This window comes from Rhopalosiphum padi, chromosome 4 (assembly GCF_020882245.1).
Source record: "Rhopalosiphum padi isolate XX-2018 chromosome 4, ASM2088224v1, whole genome shotgun sequence".
Taxonomy (NCBI): Eukaryota; Metazoa; Arthropoda; class Insecta; order Hemiptera; family Aphididae; genus Rhopalosiphum; species Rhopalosiphum padi.
Genome location: NC_083600.1, coordinates 18,127,570 through 18,140,574, shown reverse-complemented (window position 1 = coordinate 18,140,574; position 13,005 = coordinate 18,127,570). Strand labels below are relative to the sequence as shown.

Genomic DNA, 13,005 nt, shown 5'->3' with positions numbered 1-13,005 from the left:
TATTTAATCTAATTCCCATCAAAAGTATACTATTATATTAATGTCCAGTAAATTGTTCTTGTAAAATAATTATGCTACGATTATTGATAGGTAAATTTAATATTTAAACAACATTATTGTTTAAAAAACGTCATATTCCGAATCGATGTATCTATGTATGCATTTAAATGTTAGGGATTGTTCTCTGATATTATACTTAATAATTATATTATTCAGTGGATACACAAAATAGAACAATTTATTCTCGTAGAATATATTATTAATATTGTGCTTCAACGCGTCGTTGTGTTGCCTATGCATCCATTTGTCAGGCGACAATAATTTTACTAATTCCGAGTGAATTGTTGGATATCATGACTTTAAAATAACAATTCAACAACAATTATTGAAATACAAAAGTATAAAAATAAAAAAAAAACCAAATGAATTTAAGTTTAATATAATATATGTAAAAAAACTAATAACAATAAAATTAAAAAATAAAGAAACCTATTCAAATGTAATCATGGATTTGCTGGTAACAGTCACGACAATTATTGTTTCATAATTTAATTATAGATTATAGGATAAATTTTAAGTCATATCGTTTTAATTCTTGGTTATTTACAAATATCACAATATTACAAATAAAATTAACCAGAGAAGCGACCTAAACACAGAACTAAACGAATTTAGACCAGCGTTTCTCAACCTGGGGGTCGCAATTGCCTTGGCTAAGGATCGCGGTGGTCAAAAATAATAAAACACAGATTTACAAAATGAACCTTTTGTTCGAAATTTGGCTTCCCCAACTATATGATACAAATTCATACTTAATATAGATGGGAAGGGGGGGTCGCAAAAAGATTGAGCATATTTTATACCTGTTTTGGGGTCGCGAGACTAAAAAGGTTGAAAAACGCTGTTCTAGACGATAGCTTTTGAAGTGGCCATTATGCCACATCCTCCAAAAATAACACAAACTTTAAATCGAACATTTTAAAGTCAGTACCTACTTAATAAGCACAAATCAAACTTAACAACTATTTGAACTTAGGACGTAATGTCTTGCCAGTGATTCAAAAACATACTCTAAAATTAGTTACATATTATATATTCAATGTGGTAATATTATATTTGATCTTCATATAGTAATAATTGCTTAAACTTTAAGTTCAATCAAGTATACATTTATTAAATATTTTTCATTCGATCATTTCATTCTAATTTATAAATATTATGAAAATAATGTCTAAAAATGAAACCAATAATTATTCTAATATCACCAATTATGTATTACTAATAAGTTTTTATTGAAATTTAATGTCTTAGATAATACAAAAACGGAAAACAATTCATCGGAACTTGCCACATATGCCCGTTTTTATATTTTATTGGGAATATTAAATTAACCAAGCCTAATAAACGCGAATGGCAAAAAATAGGACATTTGTGCCAATAATGTGATTTATGCAAGACATAATATTATATAGTTTCTGGTTAGCTATACACGTTATTGTCCGCCGTTTAAATCGTGATTTGAAAATAGTATTTTCTCGACAAATGCATAGGTAATAAGTAATAAATAATAACTAATAATAGTATAGGTAGCTGTAGTAAAGGTAACAGAGCTTAGATGCATACCTACGTACTGCATTTTTTTTTTTACAATCACATAATTTATATTATACGAATATTTTATTTTTAACTCTAATATTGCAGCTATCATATTATATTAGGTAAAATAGAATTATTATATAGCCGGTATAATATACATGGTATAAAAAATAAATAATAATACTTAGGTACTATCGATTTATATATCGAATATATAATATATGTATAATATATTATATATGTACCTACCTATACTATATTATGTTATAATATTAGTTATTAGTTTATTACCTATATATGTTACAATCTTGTCGTTAATCGTGTCAACATAATATATGTATCAAATAATACAGCCTATAGATAAATGGGTATAATGGCTTACACCTTTAGGTGTAATATATAAATATTATATTATTATTTATTACCAGATTACACGTGACATTTAAAATTTTAATCTGAATTGAAATGTTATTCGTTTGTGCCGATAATATAAGTTTATGAAAACTAAATTGTACGCGTCCTTCAATAGGTACTTTTAAGGAATAGCTACAGATACTTTGTCGGTTCATTGCATAGCAGTTAGAAATAAATTATATTATAAAATGTGTAAAGATGATATATTGATATCAGTGTATACTATATTGATTTCTCACTCAGATCCACACGCTATACATAGCCACATAGGTATCGAATTTGCGTACAGCAGAACCAATCTTGTGTCACAGAAAATGTTCTTAGTTTTAAGTTTAGTCATATAATATAAATACACTCTAAATTCTAATACTAAAGTTAACTTAGTTAACTATTACACTAGACTGGTTTTGTTGTATGCAAATTTCAGTGTTTGGAAAGTTTCTTATAAAAAGAAATTCGTTCCGTTCCTCGTTCTTTAAAAAAATATAAATAATTCGTTTCGTTCCTTGGTTGTTTCTCGAGGAAACGAGTTAGTTCCAAATAAAATAAAAATTCTTATTTAATCATCAATATTTTGTTCTTAGTGTATATAGACTTATACAGTTATACTTAAAAGAAATAGTAATAGGTACTGGTTAAATAAAAAAATTAAAATATTCATATAATAACCAATTAAATAAGTTGTAAGTTATTCATTTTTGAATTTACTTTTTAATTATACATACCTAAAAGTACATATTTTTATAAGTTAATATTTAGTTATTTTAGTTAAAGGCGTTAAAGCCGTTAAAGGATATATAATAAATATTAAATAATAATGATTGTAGTTTTTTCTTTTATTGATAATTTTTAAACAATTCAAATGAATATTAAATAACATTAGACGGTAATGTAATTTAGTTATGTTTAAGAAGAACTATTTTTTCAAAAAGTTCATCATTTAGTCTATATTGTATGTAAATTGTTGTAACAATTAATGTCAATAATCGATAACCTAACAATCACTAATATTGGTAATACATAAACTAAGAAAAAATATATATTTCAATTATTTAAATATCTGTGTAAATTGAAACTCGAAAGGAACGAAAATTTCGTTCTTTTTCTATCAAAAGGAATTAGTTCAACGTGTCGTTCCTTAAAAAGGAATCCGTTCCTTCCAAACTCTGATAAATTTGTTATGTTGCATGTGTGTAAGAAACGCACATATCTACATATTATTCTAAATGTATTTTAAATATTAATATTATTTTATTCATTATTATTACATTTTTAGAAGTTCAGAAATGTAGACAGATCATATTATAATAATTACTTATGTGTACCAATTATCTACTATCAACATCATTACTAATATACAAATACAATTAAAATTCAACTATTCGTTTTATTGATTCTAAGGCTTACCGACATCATAATAAAATATTGTATCACATTTCTATTAATATATTCACACGTTAATTCGTATTTCTTCCTGTAAGATAAATATATTTATAAATAATAAACTATATATTTTGCTTAAATAATATAATTTATGGACATTTTCTCACCGATCCGGTATGGTCTAGTGGCTAGGATACCTGGCTTTCACCCAGGAGGCTCGGGTTCGATTCCCGGTACCGGAAAAATTTTTTTGTAAATATTTCTCCTAACAAAATTTATCATTTCATAATAATAATAACTTGTTGATATGTTATACTTTTTGTAAGTCTTCAAATTCATTGTTATATTTTATATCAATTATCTCATGTTATTTTATTATCACTGCATTTCGTAAACATTATGAGTATACATTTTGTATTGTTCATATCGAAATTGATGACTGCTCGTCCATAAAACATTAACACTCGTTAAGATGTAAGACGATAATATATTAATTATTGCTAGATGCAAGAGGAGAGGGCAAAGCGAAGATTAGGAATAAAAAATTTGGCAGGCATTATGTATATAACTATATCAATATAACTATGCGATTATTATAAATATTATGAAATCATTTGGTAATAAGTATAGTATATGCATATTATACAGAGTATAGAGTACAATCATACATTTTTAGATAGATACTGAATTATATGTGTAAGGAAAATGGTTTTATACATGCATCCATAGCGGAAACCAGGGGGGTATTGATTTATGGGCGCTTCAGCAATCCCAGGCTGTAATTAAACACCCCAGTTCAAAAACACCAACAATTGAAAAATAATCTTCTAGATGTTCCTATATACGCGTTATAATTATCTAACGTTTGTACATTTTTTTGAATACAATATTATTGTTTTATTTTAATATTATCTCTTAAGCTCATGTGAAGTGTTATATAAGTTTTATTCTACAAAATGTTCAGTACTTTTAATTTAAACAATAAAAAAAAAAAAAATCGGTCTTAAAAATATGAAAATATTTATGACCCTGGAGCCTTTTACAGTTCATCTTATGAACTGAATGAAAATATTACAACAGTACTTCCAGATTTGTTATTGCAATTAGGTGCTATTTGGTAAAATGTTATAATAAATAAGTTTTTAAACAATATATTATATTGAAATAGATGTTTGTAATAAAATTACTTTTGTAGAAATACTGGAAAAGTATTCCAACTTCACTATAGGTAGTAATCATATAATAATACTATGAAATACTTCAATCTTATTATATAATTTACAATCATAAATAATTGATACAGTTAATATAAATACAGTCGAGTCACGATAAATCGAACCTCAATAAGAGTTAACAAAATATTTCAATACAATAGAAATCATTGTTTTGGTTTTTGCTAATAAATTTAAATACATTAGGTAAATAAAATAAATTTTGGATTAAAAAATCAACAGAATAATTAGAACAGTTCAAACAAAATATTAAATAACGAAATAAGAGTTCAAATTTACTGTGTAGACAACAAACACACACTAATTTATATACAACTTTGACTAAATAATTTTTAATAATTTGCTTATTAAATAATAGATAAACAATAAATGACAATATTACTTTTTTTCGTGAGTAGGTAATAATTAAAAATTCCAATTTCGGGAATGAAGAGATTAAATGATTTGATTATTTACCAAAATTCTATAAACTCTATACACATTATATGCACTAATGACAAAATATGACTCAACCTTCTGACATGTAAAATAAAATTTAGTTCATAGAATCGCAGCTCGATTTGAAATGCCGACATTTTTAATCTTCAATATAGTGAATACACTTATTAGTATGAATATTCAAATACATATAATGATATAATTCAAATCAAATTACGCCGATAGGTAAACGAATACATTGTCTTTTTCAACACCCAGAGTCCAGATACCTAACAGCGATTATTATTATTTATTTTTATTCTTGTCGCTATTATTCATATTTAATTTTTATAGTTTTTATCAATTGATTAGTCATTTTAATATGTATTATACTCGTACATATTTATTTAAATATCCAAACCAGAGCTTACACAATTACACGAATAATGATTATACAATTTTATTTTACTTGGGGCATTCAACTTCCAAGTACACCATCATCCTACATAAAGTGCAATACAAGTATACGGCTACACATCATACATTTTTTGTTTAAAATATCTGAGGTCTTATTATAAGATTATATTCCTAACAAAAAGAGTACTCTATTTTTTAGATATATTATATAATTATTAAAGTAATATTTTAGATATTTATATTATAGTAACCATTCAAATGTTGTTTTACAAATTAACAGTTTTTCTTCTTTAAAATAATTGTTTAAATTTGTGTGTTAACTGATATAATATAATATCATACATCACTTATGATTTAATAAGTGAGGATGTAAAAAGTTAAAATATAAATTTAAAAAAATAATAAAAAATATCTGCATCAGCCGGGAATCGAACCCGGGCCGCCCGCGTGGCAGGCGAGCATTCTACCACTGAACCACTGATGCTCGTATTAACGGTGAGCAATTTTATTATATTTGACTGTAGCTTAGACCGATTCAAACTTGCATGATTTAATATTAATTTAACCATTAAACTCATTTAAGTAATATTAAACAAATTTTTTTGGGTAACATACTAAAATTTTGTAATTAGTTCATGTGTCAGTAATATTACTGTTTATAGGTAGGTAGATAAATTTTATATAAAATTTGAATGGTGTTTTACTGTTTTAAACAAAAAATCCATTATTCTTTTTTTTTACATCAAGATTCAAGGAAAAAAGTAAGTCTTAAATGTTTTAATGAAATACAATCGTCATTATTTATTTATTTAGCGCCATATATGTATCTAAAAAGTATAGATATTATGTAATAATAAATGCTTTGCTTTGAATTAAAATAATTCTCTAAGAAAAATAAACTTTCACGTAAACGTAATATGTAATATGTTGATTATTAATTAATAATTATTATTAATCCTATTGTTATCCATAGTATTTTTTACAAATAATGATAATAATATAGTAATATGTATAAATGTATAGTAATTAGTAATGTTATGTTTACCGTTGACGTGAATATTGAATGTTCGGAATCGGTCACTTTTTTTAAGTACAAATTATTATATTCGGAAATATCTAATAACTTTTATAACTGATAGCTTTATTTTTTAGAAATAAAGAATTTTCTTCATTATTTAATACTTAGGCAATTCGTTATACTGTTATAATAATAATTATAATATCTACCGATGTATAGGTATTAGGTAATAGTTTTCAGAATAGCTTATTTTGAATGAGTCCGAGGACCTCATCATCGCCGTGACCAATGGCGCACACATATAAATAGGGGTAACACGTTTAATGGAAAATAAACCACCCACCAAATCGCTTTCAAAAACTAAAAATAAATGTTAATTAGTGCTTTTTCTAATATGCTGTTATTATTGGAAAATGTATTAATTACAGTGTCTGTGTCGATTTGAGTAAATCATTTTTACACAAAAGTAGGTACCATTAAACTTTTAAGCCAACAAAATTCAAACCTATTCTATAGTGTGCAGCACTGTGCGCACCACTGGCCGGAAGTATGACCGAAAAAAACGATTGCCTTTATCTAAATATAATATTATTATACCGATTTATGACACATATTATATATATATATATAAGAATTAAGAGTAATATATATAAGTATAATATTATGACAAGCGAATATCGATCGTTTACTGCACTTCTCGTCTCGCGTACGAATATACGGTATAATATTATATTATGAAGTATAACATACGAGATGAACAGCTACAGTATATAGACGGAACGCAACTAGCATAAAATTGTAATAAATGCATATAACTATACTCACCAGTACGGTGACGATGGGCGATTTGGAGCCGGGCCGCACGAGACTGAACCCGTAGGTGGCGTGCTCGGTGGCCGTGAGGTTTAGGTACCGGAGCAGTAGCTTCCAACAGTAACCGGCCGGCCCGTTCCACCGGATCAACAGGTGTCCGGCTCGCACTTCGGCCACGCTCCGGCCGCTGAACGTCTCGTCGCCAGCACCGGCACAGGCGGAATGGTCCCCCAACGTGGCCGTCACCAAGCCTGCAGCGCAAAACAATAACAACGTTACTATAATAATAATAATAATAATAATAAAAATAAGTATAAATATTTGCAGTAACGGTCGTGTTATGCAACTCGATACAATAACAATATTATAATATATAATCTATAAAAGGGAGTTCAATTAAACCATCTGAACGTACTTCAGGCGCCACTGATATTAAGGACTTAATGCCTAATGGATAGGTAGTTATAAGTTATAACTAATAAACTACTTTTTTAACAAGTGATTTTTATAGATCGAAATACTTTGGATATTTTTAATTTCATATGTATTGTCGTTCAAAAGAGTAAGAAACTTAAAAATTATAAAGACAAGAAATAAAAATTTTTTCTCCAAAAATGGCGTTTTTTAACAGCTTAAGATTATGTAAATTAAATATTTAAAAACGTTAAAGTCTTACTATAAATTTTAAAACACTCCACTACTCAAATTATTATAACATTTTCACATAAAGCCATATAGCTAGTATATTATGTAACTCAATAAAGTATAACACAATATAGGTTTTACACCGGTACTCTGAAAGATGTAGCACATAATCGAGTCTCGAGGTTATTGTTGATAACTTGGTACAAATATTTATATGCTTTCGACAATACGATGACAAACAACCAAAATCAATTATTATCGTACAGCGGTCATGACCTTATATATATATATACGCGTGTACAGCCGCGGCTTACCTATAATTTCTATTGCATAGTATAAATAACTAAAATAAAATTATTATTTGTATTATTAACCAACAAAAAAAACCGTTCATCGATCAAGTCACATGACCTTTAACACAAAATTGATTTGCTTCTATACATATTAGTATATAAACTATAAATATAAAAATAATCATGTATAGTTATAGAGTCATTTGGTATAGATAAATCGTAAAAAATCTAGAGATGTAAGAGGTAAAATTTTACTAGTGAGGTAAATCTAACAGGCTTTTTACTAAAAAAGTTACAAAATGTCCCCTCAAACTATACATTTGAATGTATAGTTATTAGTTAGATACTATATGCTGTAGAGTTCCTATGCTATACTAATAAATTCAAAAATAATTCAAAATTTTGATTATTTAATTATAACTTATGAGTTTATGACTTACCTCTGTGAACTATGTTTATTAACCCGTGTCTATACATTATATAATATTATTGCCATATGTCAATGACATGTAAAATCGTAAACATTTGACTGTAGTCCTTATTCGCTTGGATATACTCGTATATTGTGTAATCAAATTTATTATTGGGCAATATAAGAAATACCAAAAGTGTAATTTCATAGATTTGACGAATACATTATGATTTATGGTTAGTTAACAGTTAGAATAAAATAATGATATGTTTAAAAGATACATCTGAAATCTAAGTAAATGTTATGTATCAAAAAGTTCATCTAGTTTATGAAATATTCTATACATCGCAAACACTCTCTCGCCGTCAGAGACGAGTAACTTAAGTATATAAATTATAACTTAAATTTTTGTTGTCTTGTTGAGGTATATATAATACATATAGGTAAGTATATATAATCGCTACAGACTTGCGACTAAAAAATATATTATAGTAAGGTTATTCTAGGTTGTTACGCACTTACATAATACATTCAACATTGCATTCGAATAACAAGTAACTACTCCATCCGTTTCTGATTACTATGGTTTAAATAAATAATATATATAGATACCAAGTGTTACATGTTTATTTTAGGTGTAAAAACGCCGAATTTGCCGAAACGGGGCACCTCCTAACGTCTATATCAAGTTCATAATTACTTCGTGTCCCCGATCGTGTCGTGTATATTTTACCATAGAACGGATTGAGACCTTCTCTTTGAATGCTTATAATAATAATAATAATAATAATAATAATAATAAAAAAAAAAACGCTCGTCGGACTACGCGTAACATCAACGGCAGTGACTATAGTTAATCGTGTGTCAAGGCGCCTCTAACTCGTCGACTATCTGCGACTAATCTTACACGGGTTAATTAATTACTACATAATATTATATACTTGGATAACGATTTTCAATACTTGTAATAGTACTTACGCATTTTTGTTATAATTCGTATTATATTATATTGTATTTTCGATCGTTTTCCCCTCAATTTCCTCCGTGAACCGCACCTATTTAGACCCACGTCACAGTTTTGAGTTTATACATAATATACGACCCGTATTCGCGTATCTACGTACAAATATATATCTAAACGAGGGGTCCTTGAACGGTATTTTACAGCACTGACGCGTAAATCTCGTTTTCGTTTGACATCCGTGAAGTTAATTAATACGCGTTACCATCAAACTTTTACCACTCACCGAGCACAGTAATCGAATCTAATTATATAAATATATAGGCATACGCATAGTGTGTATGTATATTTATATAGTGACATATAACGCGTACCTATATAAATATATAAGATTATTATATTTTGAGGCTGCAGGGTCGTCTTGATTGCGATCAGAAAACGCGCGTTTCATATAGATCACTTACGCGAAATCGCATCTCATCACTAAGTGTATACACGTTCCGTCCGCGCCGAAGTCTCGAAAATATTATGTTATTGTTTTAATATTTTGTACATACATACATAGCGACCCGCTAAAAACAACCCGATGGTTTAACATTATATGTATAGTTCAAAAATATTCTTTTGATGCGCGAAGATTTCAGTTTTTTGATAGAAGGAAAACATTTAAAACATTTCCTGCCGTTTAAACCGTACTTGGTACTTATCGCGAACATTCAGTATAATATTATAATTTATAGTCTAAATTAACTTAATGTTATAGTTAAGACATTTTGTTAGTTAATAAATTATGGATCTATTAAGAGGACGTGATACCCGAATGTGTTGTCTCCGTCTTATATGCACGTACAACATAGACAAAACGCGTTGATACTTTAAAAAAAATTAAAATGTTGAAAAGTTAAAGGTTATTTAAAATTGTTGAAATATTCGCTATTTCTAAACGATATATAATGAATGTCATATTGGGAATAATGGAAAAAACTCATCGTCTTTTCCTCCAAAATATTGTCATCTTTTAGTTTTATAATATAAATAAAGTTTTACTCTAGAACTAAAATTGAGCGAGTTCTACTCAGACTGCGTAAACGCGTTTTGTCCATGTCGTACGTATGTAAGACAGAGACAACACATGTGGGTATCTTGTCACTCTTAAGAAATACAAATTTCTAAGTGATGGAGTAAATTATTATGCATGTATATTCGTTTTATGCGAACATTCAACATTTTTGGCAATAAAAAAAGCAACAAAAATCGAGAAGCTAAAAAATTAAAACGAAACAAAATCGTAGATATAAGTATAAATGTTTTAATTCTTCTTGATTAGAATTTTTAGTGGATTTTACTTGAGTATTCTTAAGGATTTGCGTGTCCAATAGACAATAAGTCCTCCCTCAACGCCATAACATATGACTTTAATATATGTATACAATATTATACATATTAATATATTATATATTTAAAATTTTTACTCATTTAATTAAAATGAAGAGAAACATACAGACATCATATTTTTATAGTCGTCACCTTGTAATTAAAAAATCATATACGCTTGTATAAAAACGATTCATTGTCAACCGGACGCGTTATTGTCTATACGAATAAGGCAAAACTTTACACATAATATTATTTATTAATGTATTAAACTCACTTATTTTTCTTATTATACAGTGTGTTCGTTCTTATATAGCTGTATATTATATAATATATGGATCAGTGAATATATCCAGGCCTCAGACATATGGCCTTAGATTGAAATGTGGTTTGTTTTAATACATAAATAGTACCAAATACACATTTTGGAAAAATGTAAAACGTCTAACCGATATTTCAGTACTGGATATAGTTTTATTTTTTTTGAATAGTCAAAAAGATAACATTTTTTTATTTTCCAAAAATATTCATTGACCTGACATCTTTTGCTAGTTGAAACATATACAACATATTACATCAGGACAGACGAATTATATGCAAAGAAAATTTAATTTGACCTCACTAGTCATTATAATATACACGGCACTATATTTTAGATTTTTTTTTATAATATATTAGTTCATATAGATATAGGTAATAAATTAGTACAAGGAACCAGTTTGTATTGGATATTATTTATATTATCTATATATCTTTAGAACCATAACATTCATATATAGACATAATATTACATTAATATATATATATATTATATACTGGATATTGAGTAATATAATACATTATGAACATAATTGATAGTTTATTTCGCCCTAACGCTAAATCGATCATAATCTGTTAAGTCCGTTTAGATGCGCTTTAGATATATATAGGTAGACATATTATAGTAGCTGAACTATATAGTTGTAGTGGTACTATACATAGTACATATCTGCTATATCTGCTGTTTTGTCTGTGTGCAATACACGCCCATAATATGAATTAAATACAATATATAGAATATGTTTGGTATTTATAATTTATATTATAACATAATAATATATCATATAGATACAAACGAGAAAGTTTTCGTAATCGATTGTAGCATTTTTTTTTTTTATGAATAACAAATAGTTATAAATGATAGTTTTTGAATATTATATACATATTAATACTAGCCCAAGGTTAAGAGAAAAGGTCGAATTCCATACCGCGGAAAAGTACAAGACATGTCGATGTCAGTTTTCGGGATTGGAACCCTTGTCCCTTGCAGTAGGTAAATCGTGTATTTATTTATTGTTTATTGATTGCAATCGTGAATTGAATGACATATTAAGCTGTTACAAAGTATAATACTAGACACTCCCGAGTCCCAAGTTATGCTTTGTGTAAAGAAAATTCGGTAAAAGATAAATTTATTTTACTGGTTTATGTTGTAATCAATTTTAAATTAAGAGTGATTCTATTGATTCACGGAGTGCGGGGTGCAGGTTAAATGTTTTCAAGTTAAAAAGTCAGAAGTGAATTCAAATGTAATGTTTTTAAATTTTAAATTTATTTTTTATTATTATTATATTATATACATTTGATACATTTATAAATTATTTATTACCATTTTTTACGATTACAATATTATATGTTTATGAGTAAATTGTAAATTGCAATCATCATCAAGCGTTTGTTTGCAAGCATTCTGGCTATTTAATTATACTATTTATGCTTAGTGAATGTAAATATGAATAATAGAAATCGTATGAATATAAAGCATTGAACATGATAACAATGTTATAGAATCTCCATAATTTTAGGGTGAGCGGTCTTCATAGGTACAAAATAGGTATAAGGTCATGTTAAAAATATGTGCGAGCGCGGTCTAGTTGCAATGGTCCACGTAGTACAGCAAAGTAACAAAGAAATAATGGCGCATCTCAAAATGAAAAGATAACTATATGTTTGTTTGATTTATGTTTAACGTTTAGACACACGAACATAAT

The 13,005-nt window shown here is 27.4% G+C and overlaps 1 protein-coding gene and 2 non-coding genes across 3 annotated transcripts in view; 1 reads left to right on the top strand and 2 right to left on the bottom strand.

The window, feature by feature from the left end:
• Positions 1 to 13,005, bottom strand: part of LOC132929643 (uncharacterized) — a 42,787-nt gene that overhangs the window by 1,342 nt on the left and 28,440 nt on the right. The window contains exon 2 of the mRNA XM_060995142.1: positions 7,303 to 7,541. Within this exon, the coding sequence (XP_060851125.1) occupies positions 7,303 to 7,541 (239 nt within the window). The remainder of the gene's footprint in view (positions 1 to 7,302; positions 7,542 to 13,005) is intronic.
• Positions 3,564 to 3,635, top strand: Trnae-uuc (transfer RNA glutamic acid (anticodon UUC)). The gene has a single exon. It is a non-coding gene; the product is annotated as a tRNA-Glu (tRNA).
• On the bottom strand, positions 5,873 to 5,943 carry Trnag-gcc (transfer RNA glycine (anticodon GCC)). Its single transcript has one exon. It is a non-coding gene; the product is annotated as a tRNA-Gly (tRNA).